General features: G+C 39.0%; 1 protein-coding gene and 1 pseudogene across 1 annotated transcript; both read left to right on the top strand.

Annotated features, from left to right (window-relative positions):
• The first annotated feature begins 8,037 nt into the window (after nucleotides 1-8,037).
• LOC133241795 (olfactory receptor 8B3-like) lies at nucleotides 8,038-8,970 on the top strand. Its single transcript, XM_061407714.1, has one exon. The coding sequence runs from the start codon at nucleotides 8,038-8,040 to the stop codon at nucleotides 8,968-8,970; it is 933 nt and encodes a 310-aa protein (XP_061263698.1).
• Nucleotides 8,971-19,427: 10,457 nt separating this feature from the next.
• Nucleotides 19,428-20,964, top strand: LOC133241794 (olfactory receptor 8B3-like; annotated as a pseudogene).
• The last annotated feature ends 253 nt before the right edge of the window (nucleotides 20,965-21,217 follow it).

Genomic DNA, 21,217 nt, shown 5'->3' with positions numbered 1-21,217 from the left:
ACCAAGAAGAAACATGTTTAAAATTGGAAAAAAAGATTGCCTGTGTTTGGATTTGAATGTATTCTGGACACTAGGTACTTCAGTTCAGTTGCTCAGTTGCTTCCGACTCTTTGCGACCACATGAATTGCAGCACGCCAGGCCTCCCTGTCCATCACCAGCTCCTGGAGTTTACCCAAACCCAAGTCCATTGAGTCAGTGATTCCATCCAGCCATCTCATCCTCTGTCATCCCCTTCTCCTCCTGCCCCCAATCCCTCCCAGCATCAGAGTCCTTTCCAATGAGTCAACTCTTTGCTTGAGGTGGCCAAAGTATTGGAGTTTCAGCTTTAGCATCAGTCCTTCCAATGAACACCCAAAACTGATCTCCTTTAGAATGGACTGGTTGGATCTCCTTGCAGTCCAAGGGACTCTCAAGAGCCTTCTCCAACACCACAGTTCAAAAGCATCCATTCTTTGGTGCTCAGCTTTCTTGACTGTCCAACTCTCACATTCATACATGACCACAGGAAAAACCATAGCCTTGACTAGACGGACCTTTGTTGGCAAAGTAATGTCTCTGCTTTTAAATATACTGTCTAGGTTGGTCATAACTTTCATTCCAAGAAGTAAGCCTCTTTTACTTTCATGGCTTCAATCACCATTTGCAGTGATTTTGGAGCCCAAATAAATAAAGTCTGACACTGTTTCCACTGTTTCCCCATCTATTTCCCTTGAAGTGATGGGACCAGATGCCATGATCTTCGTTTTCTGAATGTTGAGCTTTAAGCCAACTTTTTCGCTCTCCTTTTTCACTTTCATCAAGAGGCGTTTTAGTTCCTCTTCACTTTCTGCCATAAGGGTGGTGTCATTTGCATATCTGACGTTACTGATATTTCTCCCAGCAATCTTAATTCCAGCTTGTGCTTCTTCCAGCCCAGCGTTTATCATGATGTACTCTGCATATAAGTTCATAAGCAGGGTGACAATATACAGCCTTGACGTATTCCGTTTCCTATTTGGAACCAGTCTGTTGTTCCAAGTCCAGTTCTAACTGTTGCTTCCTGACCTGTATACAGGTTTCTCAAGAGACAGGTCAGATGGTCTGGTATTCCCATCTCTTTCAGAATTTTCCACAGTTTATTGTGATCCACACATTCAAAGCCTTTGGCATAGTCAATAAAGCAGAAGTAGATGTTTGTCTGGAACTCTCTTCCTTTTTCCATGATCGAGCAGATGTTGGCAATTTGATCTCTGGTTCTTCTGACCTTTCTACAACCAGCTTGAACATTTGGAAGTTCATAGTTCATGTATTGCTGAAGCCTGGCTTGGAGAATTTTGAGCATTACTTTACTAGCCTGTGAGATGAGTGCAATTGTGTGGTAGTTTGAAATTCTTTGGCATTGCCTTTCTTTGGGATTGGAATAAAAACTGACCTTTTCCAGTCCTGTGGCCACTGCTGAGTTTTCCAAATTTGCTGGCATATTGAGTGCAGCACTTTCACAGCATCATCTTTCAGGATTTGAAATAGCTCAGTTGAAATTCTATCACTTCCACTAGCTTCATTCATAGTGATCCTTTCTAAACCCCACGTGACTTCACATTCCAGGATGTCTGGCTCTAAGTGAGTGATCACACCATCATGATTATCTGGGTTGTAAAGATCTTTTTTGCATAGTTCTTCTGTGTATTCTTGCCACCTCTTCTTTTTTTTTTTTTAATTTTATTTTATTTTTAAAACTTTACAATAGGTCCATACCATTTCTGTCCTTTATCGAGTCTATCTTTGCATGAAATGTTCCCTTGGTGTCTCTAATTTTCTTGAAGCGATCTCTAGTCTTTCCCATTCTGTTGTATTCCTCTATTTCTTTGCATTGATCGCTGAGGAAGGCTTTTTTTTTTTTTTTTTAATCTATCCTTGCTATGCTTTGGAACTCTGCATTCAGATGATTATATCTTTCCATTTCTCCTTTGCTTTTCGCTTCTCTTCTTTTCACAGCTATTTGTAAGGCCTCCCCAGGCAGCCATTTTGCTTTTTTGCATTTCTTTTCCATGGGGATGGTCTTAATGCCTGTCTCCTGTACAATGTCATGAACCTCAGTCCATAGTTCATCAGGCACTCTGTCTATCACATCTAGTCCCTTAAATCTATTTCTCACTTCCACTGTATAATCATAAGGGGTTTGATTTAGGTCATACCTGAATAGTCTTGCCATCTCCTGTTTGACTACTTCCAATTGGCCTTGATTCATGGACCTAACATTCCAGGTTTCTATGCAATATTGCTCTTTACAGCATTGGACCTTGCTTCTATTACCAGTCACATCCACAACTGGGTTTTGTTTTTGCTTTGGCTCCATCCCTTCATTCCTTCTGGAATTATTTTTCCACTGATCTCCCCTAGCAATTTCGGCACCTTTTCATACTGTTCATGGGGTTCTCAAGGCAAGAATACTGAAGTGGTTTGCCATTCCCTTCTCCAGTGGACCACATTCTGTCAGACCTCTCCACCATGATCCGCCTGTCTTGGGTCACCCCACACAGCATGGCTTAGTTTCATTGAGTTAGACAAGGGTGTGCTCTGTGTGATTAGATTGACTAGTTTTCTGTGATTATGGTTTGTGTGTCTGCCCTCTGTTGCCTCTTGCAACATCTACATCTTACTTGGGTTTCTCTTATCTTGGACATGGGGTATCTCTTCATGGCTGCTCCAGCAAAGCGCATCTGCTGCTCCTTACCTTGGACGAGGGGTGTCTCCTGACAGCCACCCCTCCTGACCTTGAATGTGGAGTAGCTCTTCCAGGCCCTTCTCCACCTGCACAGCCACTGCTCCTTGGACATGGGTTTGCTCCTCTCAGCCGCCACCCGTGACTCTGACATTCTAGGAATCAGCAAACTAAAATGGACTGGAATGGGTGAATTTAACTCAGATGACCATTATATCTACCACCATGGGCAGTAATCCTTTAGAAGAAATGGAGTAGCCATCATGGTCAACAGAAGAGTCTGAAATGCAGTACATGGATGCAATCTCAAAAATGACAGAATGATCTCTGTTCGTTTCCAAGGCAAATCATTAAATATCACAGTAATCCAAGTCTATGCACCAACCTGTAATGCTGAAGAAGCTGAAGTTGAATGGCTCTATGAAGACCTACAAGACCTTTTAGAACTAACACCCAAAAAAGATGTCCTTTTCATTATAGGGGACTGGAATGCAAAAGTAGGAAGTCAAGAAACACATGGGGTAACAGGCAAATTTGGCCTTGCAAAATGGAATGAAGCAGGGCAAAGGCTAATAGAGTTTTGGCAAGAGAATGCACTGGTCATAGCAAACACCCTCTTCCAACAACACAAGAGAAGACTCTACACATGGACATCACCAGATGGTCAACACTGAAATAAGATTGATTATATTCTTTGCAGCCAAGATGGAGAAGCTCTATATAGTCAGCAAAAAGAAGACCAGGAGCTGACTGTGGCTCAGATCATGAACTCCTTATTGCCAAATTCAGACTGAAATGGAAGAAAGTAGGGAAAACCACTAGGCCATTCAGGTATGACCTAAATCAAATTCCTTATGATTATACAGTGAAAATGAGAAATATATTTAAGGGACTAGATCTGATAGATAGAGTGCCTGATGAATATTCAGGACTGATTTCCTTTAAGATTGACTGGCTTGATCTCTTTGCTGTTCAAGGGACTCTCAAGAGTTTTCTACAACACAGTAATTTTAAAGCACCAATTCTGCTGTGCTAAGCTTTCTTTATGGTCCAACTCTCACATCCATTCATGACTAGTAGAAAAAACATAGATTTAGCTATATTGATGTTTATGGGCAAAGTAATATCTCTGCTTTTCAATAGGTTGGTTATAGCTTTTTTCCAAGGGGCTACCGTCTTTTAATTTCATGGCTGCAATCACCATCTTCAGTGATCTTGGAGTCACAAAAAATAAAGTCTGTCACTGTTTCCATTGTTTTCCCATCTATTTGCCATGAAGTGATGGGACCAGATGCCATGATCTTAGTTTTCTGAATGTTGAGATTTAAGCCAGCTTTTTCACTCTCCTCTTTCACCTTCATCAAGAGACTTCTTTGTTCCACTTCACTTTCTGCCATAAGGATGTTGTCTTCTGCATATCTGACTTTGTTGATAGTTCTCCCTGCAATCTTGAATCTAGTTTGTGCTTTATTCAGCCCAGCATTTTGCATGATATGCTCTACATGTAAGTTAAATAAGCAGGGTGACAATATAACAGGGTGACAAACAAGCAGCCTTGACATTCTTCTTTCCCAATTTGGGTCCAGTCCATTGTTTCATGTCCAGTTCTAACTGTTGCTTCTTTTGACCTATATACAGGTTTCTTCCAAGGCTGGCTAGGTGGTCTGGTATTCCCATCCCTTTAAGAATTTTTCACAGTTCGTTGTCTAGTGTCTCTTATTAAATATCATGAGCATTTGTGAAGTTTTCTGGGGTACTTATAGCCTCAATTAATATCATTAATAGTTTTCTCTTTACATTGGATCCTTTTCCATAATGTTACATTATGTATCATACAGCCCCTTACCCAATTTAGTTTGATTAGTAGATTTAAATATTATACAATATTTTGGGAAGATTCTAAATAAGTAATATAGAAATATGTAAAGTTTCAAGGAAGCCAAAAGTTAAAATTTCAAATAGCACAATCTTTATTTTGATTCATCAGAACTTTAGTGCCTATTGGTCTTTTCCATCTCTCTGTCTTAGGCATTGCCATGCAAAAAAAAAAATCAAAATCACATAATCATGACAGCACAAGTCACTGTTTTGTGTGTGGAGGAACTCCTTTTTTATGAACAGTTTTTTGAGAGTTTCCTGCTTTGCTACTAGCAAGAGAACCCCCTTTTATTATAGAGTAGTATTCTTAACCTTCTTTCCAATATATATAAGCAATGTGCATAAATATAGACATATATTTTTTATTTTTCACAGACAAACACACATATTTATAAAATAAGTTGAACTTCCCAAGACAAGTAAAAATTGACAAGTAAAAAAAAATTAAAACAAAAAGACAAGTAAAAAGTAAAAATTCTCCAATTTTTTTTTTAGATTTTTGAGAAGGTTAAAATTTTTACAAAGGTTAATCTGCACAAAATAAATATATCAATCAAAATGGTACGTTCATGGCTTCTCATCAAAGATAAAATAGACTCAATTTCTTCCTTAGTTACAACGAAGGATTAATCATAATTTTGAGAATTATACTTTTAATTTATGCTTGAATTTTCAAATGGGTAATGGAGAACCATTGAAAACATTGAACTAGGGAGGGACAGAGCTGTGATTTCAGATCTCATTGTTTAGGGATAAATAGGAGTATCTTGGAAAATACTAAAATTATCATTAGGAAACACTATAGTTCAAGATTACAGTAGTTCAGCTTAAATACAAAAAGCCAGAAGTTGTGTGGTGGATGTGGTACATGGGTGGAGGTCATTATGGTTTTAGATGCTATGGTTTAGCATTTGGAAAATGGTGAATACATTCTTGGACAAAAACAAGATGATTATCAGAAATATTTAAAAAGTTCCTTCCATGTCCTCTACATTGTGCTTAGATCTAAGAGCCAAACAGTAAACAAGATAGGAAAAATATTTTTCCTTATAGAATTTAGAGTTTATTAAAAGATGCTTACTCCTTGGAAGAAAAGTTATGACCAACCTAGATAGCATATTCAAAAGCAGAGACATTACTTTGCCAACAAAGGTCCATCTAGTCAAGGCTATGGTTTTACCTGTGGTCATGTATGGATGAGAGAGTTGGACTGTGAAGAAAGCTGAGCGCCAAAGAATTGATGCTTTGAACTGTGATGTTGGAGAACACTCTTGAAAATCCCTTGGACTGCAAGGAGATCCAACCAGTCCATTCTAAAGGAGATCAGCCCTGGGTGTTCTTTGGAAGGAATGATGCTAAAGCTGAAACTCCAGTACTTTGGCCACCTCATGCGAAGAGTTGACTCATGGGAAAAGACTCTGATGCTGGGAAGGATTGGGGGCAGGAGGAGAAGGGGACGACAGAGGATGAGATGACTGGATGGCATCACCGACTCAATGGACGTGAGTATGAGTGAACTCCAGGAGATGGTGATGGACAGGGAGGCCTGGCGTGCTGTGATTCATGGGGTCCCAAACAGCTGGACACGACTGAGCGACTGAACTGAACTGAACTGAACTGAAGGAACACGGGTATTCAGGGGAAAAAAAAAAAAAAAAACTGTGATGTGTGTTATGATGGAGAATCCAGTAGAATTTATGAGAACATGAATAATGACAGCTGATATTTATTGACTATTTACCATATGCCAGGAACTGACTCATCCATTTTAATTAGACATTTTTCATTTAATTAACTCAGCAGCATGATAAAAGAGATACCATTTTTACCATCCAATTTTACAACTTTGAACTGAAAGATTAAATAAATTGCCCAAAGAATTATAGGTTGTAAGTAAATTAAGATTCACAATGCTCTCTTTAGCTCCATAGTCCCTACTCATTTCTATGATGAGAAGACATTGATAACTCTAATTACTTAAATGTTGCAGAAAATGACACAGTGAGAGAATCAGGTAAAAATTATGTTTTTTTTTTTTTTTAAGTATAAGCTATAGAAAGAATATTCAGTCGTGTCCAATTCTGTGCGACCCCATAGACGGCAGGCAGCCCACCAGGCTCCTCCGTCCCTGGGATTCTCCAGGCAAGAACACTGGAGTGGGTTGCCATTTCCCTCTCCAATGCACGAAAGTGAAAATTGAAAGTAAAGTCGCTCAGTCATGCCGGACTCCCAGCGACTCCATGGACTGCAGCCTACAAGGCTCCTCCGTCCATGGGATTTTCCAGGCAAGAGGACTGGAGTGGGTTGCAATTGCCCTCTCCTAGAAATAATATACAACATTGCAAATTATTTCAGAGACATTTCATAGTGAGAAGAGCTGAAGTGAGTTGCTGAAACATTTTAAAAATTTCTGATGAAGAAATACAGAAACCTGGAAATAGGAGCCTTACAGATGATATGTCCATTTGGGAAACTGGAATTAAAAGGGAATAAAGCCATGTAGAGGCTTTCTGTTCAGAGGTGAAGATAATGAAGAGATGGGAATTTACTGTGGACCTACATTGAGGGATGCACAATGCCTAAAATGAAAAAGATCAAAAGAGTGAGTCCCTAAGGAACTAAAGGCAGATCATGATCCAGCATATATAATTTCCATATTCCCTTTTATACATATGACCTACTCTGTAGGGAAAAGATTGAGAAGTTTCTAGCCTGTTTTTGCCAAGTGCACTCATCATTACCCTCACTGTGAATCCTCTGTGTCTAATCCAGTAGCAAGTGTGATAATTAAAAGGCTTTATTTTCTCTGCTGCTTGAAAGGACTGAAAAAATTATCAGAAATCATAGTAGTGCAGAAAGACTTCTCAGGCATATGTCTAGGCTCGCACCTCTCAGGATAAAAGAAATCAAGCCTCAGGAATCTGAAATTGCATTTCCAGCCCCAACTGGGTAAAGACCAAGGATAAGGGAGACAGCCCTGAGGTTTTCTGAACTCAGGTGAGTTTCTGAATTCAATTTATATACTTATTGGCTGTTTTGAAATGAAGGGACAGTGACTGAATGCATGCCCATTCTTTGTCATTTTGTGTAGATCTGAGACTTACATGAAACTGGTGGAGGAATCTGTCAGAGGGTCATCACAGAATGTTTAGAGACATTGGATGGCTCTGTCCTGATCTATCCTTCTTGCCCTTTGTGTTTCCAGAAAATTATTTGCATATCACAGTACCGGCCTTAACTCTGAAGTGTGTGATTTCCTTTGCTGCATTTAGCTTATATAAGTCCACATCACTCTGTATCCTGATAAAGATAAATGCAGATTCTGTGGGACCAGGTAGGACTAGTCTCTGACATTCCCAGTGTTTACCCTCCCTTGTAGATGAGACACTGTGGCAAGGGCTGAGTTGTTCTCTAATGGAACCCTTTCTCCTGTGTCCACAGATTCCCTTAAAGAAGAATGGCTCCTGGAGATGACTCTTTTGTGACTGAATTCATTCTGTTGGGATTAACAGACCAACCAGATCTCCAACTCCCCCTACTCTTTTTATTTCTAGGAATGTATATTGTCACTGTGCTGGGGAATTTGGGCTTGATACTCCTTATTGTGCTAAATTCACATCTGCACACCCCCATGTACTTTTTCCTCTTTAACTTGTCCTCTATAGATATCTGTTATTCTTCTGTGTTTACACCAAAAATGCTACTTAATTTCATATCAAAGAAGAATATTATTTCTTATACAGGGTGCATGACTCAGCTCTACTTTTACTGTTTTTTTGTCATCTCTGAATGCTATCTGTTGACATCAATGGCCTATGACCACTATGTGGCCATCTGTAAGCCCCTTTTGTATAATGTTGTTATGTCCCCTAAAGTGTGTTCCAGCCTTATGTTTGGATCCTACTTGATGGCATTTTCTGGTGCCATGGTTCACACTGGATGCATGCTGAGACTGACCTTCTGTGATGCAAACACCATCAACCATTATTTCTGTGACATCCTCCCTCTGCTCCAGCTCTCCTGCACAAGTACCCATATCAATGAATTGGAAATGTTCATCGTGGTGGGCATCAACATCATTGTGCCCAGTTTCACAATCTTTGTCTCCTATGGTCTCATCCTGTCCAACATCCTCCATGTCAAGTCCATGGAGGGCAGGTCCAAAGCCTTCAGCACCTGCAGCTCCCACATCATTACTGTTTCTCTGTCCTTTGGATCAGGGGCATTTATGTATCTCAAACCATCTTCTGCTGTGTCTATGAATGAGGGTAAAATCTCTTCTGTCTTTTATACCAATACTCTTCCCTTCCTCAACCCCTTAATTTACAGCTTGAGGAACAAAGATGTCAAACACGCTCTGAGAAAAACCCTGAGGAGGAGACAGTTCTGATTAGAAACACTCACTCTGTGCATGAGTTACAGGACAGTGAGATCTGTTTAATTTTAGTGACAGCTTTCTAACTATATTCTTTCTGTTATCTTTTTTACCTAATATCATAAAGAAATTTGAGTCAGGCTTGAATAATTTATTTACATTTTTATATAAGTATTTGCTTTCCCCACTGTTTTCAAATTACATATCATCTCTATTTCCTGCTGAGTTATATCATTAAATAGTAAATATGTTATCTCTTTATTTTCCTTGTCATTTTGAAATTATTTTTTCACTGGGAAAAGATGAATACTCTCCAAATAATGCATTTCAAAACACTAGACAATTTTAGTTGAGCTATTTCAAATCCTAAAAGATGTTGCTGTGAAAGTGCTGCACTCACTAAGGCAGCACATTTGGAAAACTCATTAGTAGCCACAGGAATGGAAAAGGTCAGTTTTCATTGCAGTCCCAAAGAAAGGCAATGCCAAAGAATGCTCAAACTACTACACAATTGCATTCATCTCACGCGGTGGCAAAGTAATGCTCAAAACTCTCCAAGCCAGGCTTCAGCAGTACATGAACCATGAACTTCCAGATGTTCAAGCTGGATTTAGAAAAGGAAGAGGAACCAGAGATAAATTGCCAGCATCTGTTGGATCATTGAAAAAGTGATAGAGTTCCAGAAAAACTTCTACTTCTGCTTTATTGACTATGCCAAAGCCTTTGACTGTGTGCATCACAATAAACTGTGGAAAATTCTGAAAAAGATGGGAATACCAGACCATCTGACCTGTCTCTTGAGAAACCTGTATACAGTTCAGGAAGCAACAGTTAGAACTGGACATGGAACAACATACTGTTTCCAATAGGGAAAGGATATGTCAAGGCTGTATATTGTCACCCTGCTTATTTAACTTATATGCAAAGTACACATGAAAAATACTGGACTACATGAAGCATAAGCTGGAATCAAGGTTGCCAGGAGAAATATCAATAACCTCAGATATGCAAATGACACCACCCTTATGGCAGAAAGTGAAGAGGAACTAAAGAGCTTTTTGATGGAAGTGAAAGAGGATAGTGAAAAAGTTGGCTTAAAACTCAACATTCAGAAAACTAAGATAACGTTATCTGATCCCATCACTTCATGGCAAATAGATGGGAAAACAATGGAAACAGTGAGAGACTTTTTTTGGGGGGGGTTCCACAATCACTGCAGATGGTGACTGCAGCCATGAAAGTAAGACACTTGTTCCTTGGAAGAAAAGCTATGAACAACCCAGATAGCATATTAAAAGGCAGAGACATTACTTTGCCAAAAAGAGTCCATCTAGTCAAATCCATGGTTTTTCCAGTAGTCATGTATGGATGTGAAAGTTGGACTATAAAGAAAGCTGAGTGCCAAAGACTTAATGCTTTTGAACTGTGGTGTTGGAGAAGACTCTTGAGAGTCCCTTGGAGAGCAGGGAGATCCACCTAGTCCATCCTAAGGGAAATCAGTCCTAAATATTCATTGGAAGGACTGATACTGAAGCTGAAACACCAATATTTTGGCCACCTGACTTGCTGGAAAAATCCCTGATGCTGGGAAAGATTGAAAGCAGGAGGAGAAGGGGAAGACAGAGCATGAGATGATTGGATGTCATCACCAACTCAACGGACATGAGTTTGAGTTGTATGGAGAAGGAATGGCAACCCACTCCAGTACTCTTGCCTGGAGAATCCCATGGACAGAAGAGCCTAGTGGGCTACCATCCCTGGGGTCACAAAGAGTCGGACATGACTGAGCAACTAACATACACACAAACACACAAACACACACTCAGGTGTATGGAGAAGGAAATGGCAACCCACTCCAGTACTCTTGTCTGGAGAATCCCATACACAGAGAAGCCTGGCTGGCTACAATCCATGGGGTCGTAAAGAGTCGGACACGACTGAGCAACTAATACACGTTCACAAGCTCTGGGAGTTGATGATGGACAGGGAGGTTTGGCATGCTGCAGTTCATGGTGTTGCAAAGATTTGGATAGGACTGAGCCACTGAACTGAACTGAGACTGAAAGCATATCACCGTAAGTGTTTTTATCTGTCGCCTTCAATAAGAAGGATGAATAAGATACTCTGTTTTCACTCTTAGCTTTACATATTTCACTTGGGAAGAGTATATCTTGTTTAAATGCCAGAGACTGAAGGTTCTAAGACCATCAAGGATAATCCATTTTGCATCTGTAATTGTTTGGTGTAAACTCCTTTTGACAAAGAATTTTATTTTTTTCTTTTGTCATTCAAGTTGACACATAACTGATCATCAAAATACAGGTTTCGAATGGATGGGAAAGGGGAGCCAAGAGTGGATAATGATTTACATAAAGTCTTCACAAGTTTAAAAAGATGAGTAGGTATATAGATAGCATCAGTTATAGGAGATAAATCATGGGGAGTAATTGTATCAAGAAAGGAAGAAGTAATTTATACAGAACTATGTTGGATAATGAAAATGTTTACCTATGGATCCACTCTTTGTGGATGGCCCTAGAAATATTCTCTAGATCACCAGATTTCTCTAGATAGGGGGAAAGCTTAAGTTATTTGAGATTTAAAATGTTAAATCAACAGAGCTAGATGACCTTTGAATAACTAGATTATTTCTGTGGTTTTTGGATTTCATTAGGCTACACTCATATAGATTTTTAGGTGCAGAAACATCAAATTGCAGCTTGGATAATAATGATTATGTGACAGAAATAAACCAGGTTCTACTGGGTTCCTCCTCTGGAGGCCATGAATCAAGACAGACTTCATGAAAGCAAAGGACCCCCGGTGAATGGGAAAGGATTGGGAGTCTGAATTAGCAGATGCAAACTCTTACATACAGGATGGATAAAAAACAAGGACCTACTGAATAGCACAGTGAACTATATTCAACATCCTATGATAAACCACAATGCAAAGGAATATGGAAAGAATATATATATATGTTACTGAGTCACTTTTCATATGAGTGATGATGTTGAATTAATTTTTAAGGCAAAAATGTGCTACTTTAAAACACCTCAATATGCTGTATCAGTGAAAATGTAAACATTTACTAAGGTAATTTGAATAATATTCTTTATTTAAAGCTTTCTTAACCTCCAGTAAGTATTTGTGCATTTTGAAATTTGTCAAAGCTGATTTTTGACTGGCTTGTTTTTAGATGTTCAGCACAAAGAAATCCTTGGCTGATGGTTTTCAATGACCACTATTTTCCATCACCTCACTGCAAAATGATCATGATTGATTTTATCTTAACAATTTCTATTCACATACAATGTTCAATATTGGTTAGAGTTTGTTTGTTTAAACTAGCGTTTCCCTATATAAACTTGTTTTTCAAATGGAAACAAATGTGCCTCTAAACAAGTGGACGTAACTGGGCCATTTGAAAACCTGCTGAGTAGAGCTGCATCTACTCTGTTATGTATTTTATAATGATTTGAATATCCCCAAAGTGAGTTGAGCCTGGTCACTATTCTTTCGAGAACCTCAAAACTAATAGGAAACTTGTTCATTTGCATAAAATAACTGCTTTTGAAAATGAGTAATTTTTATCTTTGGCTAACTTGAAAAATTATAAGTAACACAGAATACAGTGTGAAAGTAGCTCACTTGTGTCTGACCCTTTGTGACCCCATGGACTGTATAGTCCATGGAATCCTCCAGGACAGAATACTGGTGTGGGTAGCCTTTCTCTTCTCCAGGAGATCTTCCCAACCCAGGGATTGAACCCAGGTCCCCCACATTGCAGGTGGATTCTTTACCAGCTGAGCCACAAGGGAAGCCCAACTTAGAATACAATTTGAAATAACTGCAGGTGGTAACATGCTAACGGAGGCAACTAAATCATGTTTTAGTTAGCAATGGAACTGTGCATCTCTGTATTTGGACTTCTTTTAAGTGGATGGGGGATCAAGTCAGAGTATTTTATACACACAGCACGGTTATCCTTAGTGGTTTTTGCTTTCTTGAATTATGTGATTGGCACTGAAGAGTGTTGAGGGAAGTTACAGTTCTGCTGAAGGTAGTAAAGCTTAAAGTCAACCTCATAAGCCCTGGGTTTCTCTGTGCCCATGAACCAGGCCACAGCTTTCTCTAAGTTGGTATGAAATGTGAATTCTTTTTCAAAATGCTACCTCATTTATATACTTTTTCTCATCTAATTTATATGCACTAGTGATTTCAAATATTATACAATGTATTGGGAAGATTTTAAACAAGAAACGGAGAACTAAGATGTTTCAAATAAGCCTACATTCAAAATTTAACATGACATAATTTTAATTTTCATTCATCATCACTCATCAGGGCTGAGCGGTCTCCCAGCTCTGTCTTTTAAAGGTTGCCATACTGAAAATGAGCTTCCCTTGTATCTCAGTTGGTAAAATATCTGCCTGCAGTGTGGGAGACTCAGGTTCAATTCCTGGGTTGGAAAGATCCCCTGGAGAAGGAAAGGGCATTCCACTTCAGTATTCTTGCCCGGAGAACCCCGTGAATAGAGGAGCCTGGTGAGCTACAGTCCATGGAGCTGCAGAGTTGGACATGACTTAGCAACTAAATCACCATACTAGGGGGAAAAAAAAAAAAGCAAATTTCATTATTGGGGAAGCACAAGTCATTGTTTTGTTTGTGAAGACCTTCTATTTTTAGAGCATTTTGAAAAAATATTTTTGATATTTTGATGCTTTTCTATCAATAAAAGAACATTCTTTTATCATAGAATGATATTCTTCTCCCTTCTTCCACTTAATATAAGTAGCATTTTAAAATATAGACCCATGTAGGTTTATTTTTCAAACACAAACATGTATATTTCTAAAATGTGTTGAATCTCCCAAGAGAACTGAGTGGTCTCTGAAAAGTAAACATTATTCAGCGTTGTTTTATATGTTCTGAGAAGGTTAAAATTTTGTACCATATGTAATGTGTGCAAAACACTTTGATCAATCAAAATAGTACTTTCATGGCTTCTCATCAAGGATAACTCTGACTCAATTTTGTCTCTAGTTTTAACCAAGCCTAAATCATAGTTTTGAGAATTATATTTTTACTACATAGCTCCATTTATCAAGTGTGTAAAGGAGAACCATTGGAAGTTCTTGGACTAGGGAGGCACAGATCTGTGTTTTCAGAACTTATTCTAGCAGTAATGTTCATGAACAAATAAGATTGAATATGTGGGAAAATGATAAAAATAATAGTTAGGAGCCACTAGAGTTCAACATTAGAGTAGTTCAGTTTAAAGATAAATTCAGAAATTGTGTGGTGGCTAAGGGACAATGGATGAGGTCATTGTGGTTGTAGATGTTATAGCTTAGCATAAGTGAAGCTTTTAGTGTATTCTGAAAGCTCTTAGACAAAATTAATATGAGTTTCAGAAGTACTCATTGAATCCTTTCTGTGTACTCTGTGTTGTTCTTAGATCCAGGATCCAAAAAGTTAACAAGATAGAATAAATGTTTGTCCTTATAGAATGTACAATTTATAGAGAACACAAAGGGAAAAAGTCTGATGACTGTTATGAAACAGAATCTAGTGAAAGTTATGAGAACATGAATAATAACAGCTGACATTTATTGACTATCATTGCCAGATGGTGTCCAAACCATTTAACTTTTTTTTTCATTTAATTAACACAACAGCTCAATGAAAAGGATGCTATTTTAGCATTCCTTATTTTACATAGGAGAAACAAGAGATTAAGTAACTTTTCCCAAATGATGTAGCTTGTAAAAGAGGAAGAAGGAAGGTAGAATTCACAATACTCTAACTCCATGGCTAATATTATTTTCTATGATGACAAAAAATTGATAACAGAAATATTACAGAAAATGAGCCAGTAGAAGAGTCAAGTAGAAATTTCAGGTATATGTTAAAAGCATAAACTATAGAAGGGATGTACTATATTACAGAGTCTTTCAAAGACATCTCAGAGAGAACAACTGAAATGAGTCACTGCAACATTTGAAGACTTTCTGATAAAAAAAAATAAAGAAACCTGAAAGTAGATCTCTTACAGAGACATGTCCATTTAGTAAATCTGAATAAAGAGGAAATGAGATGATTTAGTAGCTTTCCCTTCAGAGGTGTAGATAATGAGGAGATGGGAATTCACTTTGGATCTACCTGAGGGATGTACAGTCCCTAGAATAAAGCAAAAATGAGTAGAAGTGTAGGTCCATAATAACTAAAGACAGAATGTGAACCGGAATTCATAATTTCCTTATTCCATATTATACATATAATCTACACTCTGGAGAGGAGACCAAGCAAGCTCTAACCTGTTTTTCCCCAAGTGCATTACATCATTATTCTCACATTAAATCTTTCGTGTCTAATCAAGTAGCAAGTATGATAATAAAAAGATTATTTTCACTTAGTATGATCTAGGTGCATCTATGTTACTGCAAATGGCATTATTTCATTCTTTTTTAAGGCTGAGTAGTATTCCACTGTAAGTTCTCCATAGTAGCTGTACCAATATGCATTCCCACCAACAAGGTAGGAGGGTTCCCTTTTCTCCACACCCTCTCCAGCATTTATTATTTCTAGATATTTTGATGATGGCCATTTGGACCAGTGTGAGGTGATACCTAATGGCAGTTTTATTTGCATTTCTCCAATAATTAGTGATGTTTAGCTTCTTTCCATGTGATTTTTTTCTAGCCATCTGTATGAATTCTTTGGAGAAATGTCTACTTAGATCTCCTGTTCATTTTTTGATTGGGTTATTTGTGTTTTTTTGACATAGAGCTGCATGAGCTGTTTGTATATTTTAGAGGTTAATCCATTACAGCAGTGGTCTCCAACTGTTTTGGCACCAGGGACTGGTTTCGTGGCAGACAATTATGATACCATTCATTGATCTCTCTGAAATGTGACTCTTCCATGTCTTCAGTTGCCACTTTAATCCTGGTATCTAGGCAGGAACCAAGGTCAAAAGAGACAGGGCCTATTCTAAAATATTTTCTTTACAAAACCTTCTACTTAAAGATATTCCACTGGTTCCATTTTGTGTGTTTTAAAGGATAACTTCCCCAGATTCACACTAGACTCCTCTTTTAATAAACCTTCAAAAAGTGATGGCATAAAGGCACCTCATTTTTGTGGCCAACTGAACATGCATATTATCTCTTCAATTCTTTTGCAAATTGGCAAAAAAAAAAAAAAAAAAACCAGGAAAGACATATGAGAGGTATAAATCGGCAGGGACAATGTTCCAGGGGAGGACATAATAGCAAACGTCCTGTTGGAGAGAAGAAAAGAAAAAACACACAAGAAAATTTCCAAGAACTGTAAAGAATTCCTCGTTGCCTAACAGAATAAACAAAAGAGATTCATTCAAAGTAATATTTTCACAAAATTTCACGGGCCTAGATAAACAAACCTTTTGGAAAGAATTAAAGTGAAAGTATTAGTTTCTATTAAAGTGAAAGAGTCAGTCGTGTCTGACTCTTTGAGACCCTGCCAGGCTCCTCTGTCCATGAAATTCTCCAGGCAAGAATGCTGGAGTGGGTAGCCTTTCCCTTCTCCAGGGGATCTTCCCGACCCAGGGATTGAACTCCAGTCTCCTGCATTGCAGACAGATTCTTTACCATCTGAGCCACCAACGAAGCAAAAAGAATTAAAGCAGGTCACATACTGAAGAGCAGAAATCAGAATACCATAAACTTCTCAATTATAATAAGAGAGACTGAAAGGCAATGGAGAAATTCTGCAGGAAAAAGATTACCAACCTGGAAATACATAGCCCACCAAAGTGTACATCAAGAATTAGGACATGTTCAGACTCACAAGGAACTCAAAATAATAACTATGACCCTATCTTGAGAAGTTCCTAGAAGATGTGCTCTAGCACAGAGTCGGACATTACTGAAGCGACTTAGCAGCAGCAGCAAAGAGGAAATAAACTAAGAAAAGGGAAACATGTCGTAGAAGAGAAACTGAGACCTATTAACAATTTTAAGTGTTGACTGGAGCTACAACCTATTCGAACTGGGCAGAGCCAAAGCTGACCCGACGGAGAAAGCAATGGCACCCCACTCTGGTACTCTTGCCTGGAAAATCCCATGGATGGAGGAGCCTGGTAAGCTGCAGTCCATGGGGTTGCTAAGAGTCGGATGCGACTAAGCGACTTCATTTTCACTTTTCATGCATTGGAGAAGAAAATGGCAACCCACTCCAGTGTTCTTGCCTGGAGAATCTCAGGGACGGGGGAACCTGGTGGGCTGCCGTCTATGGGGTCGTACAGAGTCGGACACGACTAAAGTGACTTAGCAGCAGCAGCAGCAAACCTGACCCGCAGTGATTAGGAGCACTTTGCCTATAGAAGCCAGGAAAAATGACTTATACAGAGAAAGTGCAGAAGCAAAGCAAGATTATTGATTGCTGAAGGAGGAAATGGCTACCCTCTCTCCAGTATTCTTGCCTGGGAAATCCCGTGCACAGAGAGGCCTGGTGGGCCACAGTCCATGGCGTCGCAAAGAGTAGGACGCAACTGCACGCATATATATACATCAGATCAGATCAGATCAGTCACTCAGTCGTGTCCGACTCTTTGAGACCCCATGAATCACAGCACGCCAGGCCTCCCTGTCCATCACCAACTCCCGGAGTTCACTCAGACTCATGTCCATCGAGTCAGTCATGCCATCCAGCCGTCTCATCCTCTGTCGTCCCCTTCTCCTCCTGCCCCCAATCCCTCCCAGCAGCAGAGTCTTTTCCAATGAGTCAACTCTTCGCATGAGGTGGCCAAAGTACTGGAGTTTCAGCTTTAGCATCATTCCTTCCAAAGAAATCCCAGGGCTGATCTCCTTCAGAATGGACTGGTTGGATCTCCTTGCAGTCCAAGGGACTCTCAAGAGTCTTCAACACCACAATTCAAAAGCATCAATTCTTCAGCGCTCAGCTTTCTTCACAGTCCAACTCTCACATCTATACATGACCACAGGAAAAACCATAGCCTTGACTAGACGGACCTTTGTTGGCAAAGTAATGTCTCTGCTTTTGAATATGCTATCTAGGTTGGTCATAACTTTCCTTCCAAGGAGTAAGCGTCTTTTAATTTCATGGCTGCAGTCACCATCTGCAGTGATTTTGGAGCCCACACACACAAAAAGAGTGAAATAATGCCATTTGCAGCAACATGCATAGACCTAGAGATTGTCATCCTAAGAAAAGAGAGTCAGACAGAGAAGGAAGAATATCATATGATATCACTTACATGTGAAATCTTATGCAAATGAACTTATTCTAAGAAACAGACTCACAGACACAGAGAACAGACTTGTGCCTGGTTATCAAGGATGAGGTGGGGCAGCAGAGAGATGGATTGGGAGTTTGGAGATAAACAGATGCAAACAATTATATATAAAATGGATAAACAAGGCCCTACTGTATAACACAGGGAATTGTATTCAATATCTTGTGATAAACCATAATGAAAAAGAATATGAAAAACAATGTATATATATGTATAACTGAGTCAATTTGCTGTACAGTAGAAATTAACAGAATATTGTCAATCAACTATCCTTCAATACAATAAATTTTTAAAAAGAAAAAAAAAGGTTATTTTCTTCTGTCACTTGAGAACACTGAAAATATCAGAAATTATAGAAGTTCAGAAAGATTTCCAGAGCATAGATGAATTAATGTCTATCTCCTCTCCCCCAAAATCAAAAGGATCAAGTTTGGAGAACGTGAAATGGCATTTCCAGAACCAGCCAGAACCTAGGGTAAGGGAGCCAGACCTGAAGTTTTAGACACAGTTGAGTGAGTTTCTGAATTTAATTTACAATACATATTCCTTGTTTTGAGATGAAAGCCCATGGACCATTCTTTCTCATTGTGTGCTGTTGAGTCTCAAGTGAAACTGGTGGCAGCATCTGTTGGAGAGGAATCAGAGAATATTAGAGGGCTCAAAGGACATAACAGGCAGGCAGATTCCTCTAAGTAGGTAGATCTCTCATTCATCTACCTTCATGATTTTTACTGTGACAAGCTTGGTAACTTAATTCTCATAGACTCGGATCCCCCCATCTTGATTTAGAAACAGTGTTCTTGGTTCCTGCCACATAAGGTCTGTCTGCAATGAGAAGACTGGTGAGGGAAGAGTTCACAGGAATGAAGGAATGCTTAAATAAGAGCACAAGAATTGCATCCTTGTCCATCCTTCCTTTCCCTGGGTTTTCCCAGAAGGTATGTTTGCATATGGCAGCACTTGCCTTGCCTCTCTAGGATGATTATGATGTCCTTTGTTATATTCAGCTTATAAAAGCTCTAATAAAGGCATGTCCACATCACTCTGTATCCTGATCATGGAAAAGGCAGACTCTACCAGACCAGGTTGGGATAGTGTCAGGCATTCACAGTGTGTATACTCCTTCATAGGAGGATAAACAGTGGAAGAGCTGAGTTGTTCTCTAATGGAACCCTTTTTCCTGTGTCCACAGATTCCTTTAGAGAAGAATGGCTCCTAGAAATGGGTTTTTCCTGACTGAGTTCATTCTGATGGGATTAACAGACCAAGCAGATCTCCAGCTCCCCCTTTTCTTCCTGTTTCTAAGAATGCATATGGTCACTGTGATGGGGAACCTGGGCTTGATAATCTTAATTCAGCTGAATTCATATCTACATACCCCCATGTAGTTTTTCCACTTTAATTTGTCCTTCATAGATCTTTGTTATTCTTCTGTGTTTACACACAAAATGCTAATTAACTTCACATTAAAGAAGATTATTTCTTACATGGGGCGCATCACTCAGCTCTAGTTTTTCTGGTTTTTTTTTTTTTTTGTCATTTCTGAAATCTATGTGCTGACATCAATGGCCTATGACAACTATGTGGCCGTCTGTAAACCACTTTTGTATCATGTTGCTATGTTCCCTAAAGTGTGTTCCACCCTATGCTCGGTTCCTACTTGATGGCATTTTCTGGTGCCATGGCTCACACTACATGCATGCTGAGACTGACCTTCTGTGATGCAAACACCATCAACTATTATTTCTGTAACATTCTCCCTCTGCTCCAGCTCTCCTGCACAAGTGCCTACTTCAATGAGCTTGTAGTTTTCTTCGTGGCAGGCATCAATATAATTGTGCCCAGTATTACCATCTTTGTCTCTTATGGTCTCATTTTCTCTAACATCTTTCACATCAGCTCCATGGAGGGCAGGTCCAAAGCCCTAAGCACTTGCAGTTCCCACATAATTGCTGTTTCTCTGTTCTTTGGATCAATGTCATTTGTGTATCTCAAACCATCTGCTGGGTGTATGGATGAGAGAAGTATCTCTTCTGTCTTTTACACCAATGTGGTTGCTATGAGGACCCCCTTATTCTACAGCTTTAGAAATAAAGATGTGTTTTGCCTATGTTCTCCTCTAGGAGTTTTATAGTTTCTGGTCTTACGTTGAGATCTTTAATCCATTTTGAGTTTATTTTTGTATATGGTGTTAGAAAGTGTTCTAGTTTCATTCTTTTACAAGTGGTTGACCAGATTTCCCAGCACCACTTGTTAAAGAGATTGTCTTTAATCCACTGTATATTCTTGCCTCCTTTGTCAAAGATAAGGTGTCCATATGTGCGTGGATTGTGAAATGTCATGTATGAAACGAGATGCCAGTCCAGGTTCAGTGCACGATGCTGGATGCTTATGGGGAGCACGTGTATAAGTTCATGTGGGGAATGTAAAAAAAAAAAAAAAAAAAAAAAAAAGAAACAGCTTCTGAATGTTGAGTTTTAAGCCAACTTTTTCACTCTCCTGCTTCACTTTCATCAAGAGGCTCTTTAGTTCTTCTTTGCTTTCTGCCATCAGGGTGATGTCATCTGCATATCTGAATATTGTATATCCTGTTGTAACAGTTCCCTAATAAAATCTGCTCTTACTGCTTTAAACTACTGTCAAAAAAAAAAAGAAATAAAGATGTGAAAACTGCTCTGAGGAAAACTGTAAGTGGGATACAGTTTTGACTAGCAACAATGTCTCTGTGCAGATAGTCAAAAGAGGAGCCTGGTGGACTACACTCTCCATATGGTCACAAAGAGATACGACATAACTGAGCACGAATGCACGTTACTATTTATTGTAGTACATTTTGTGTATTTATTATAATACATTTTGTGTATTTATTGTATTCTTTTCTAGAATACATTTTTCTCTCTATTAGTTTGAACTTCCCTTTTCCTCTGAAAATAGAAGACTACTCAACAGATAAATCAGGGA

Source organism: Bos javanicus, chromosome 29, assembly GCF_032452875.1.
Source record: "Bos javanicus breed banteng chromosome 29, ARS-OSU_banteng_1.0, whole genome shotgun sequence".
Lineage (NCBI taxonomy): Eukaryota > Metazoa > Chordata > Mammalia > Artiodactyla > Bovidae > Bos > Bos javanicus.
The sequence above is the reverse complement of the archived record's forward strand: the minus strand, read 5'-3'. Positions and strand labels throughout refer to the sequence as shown.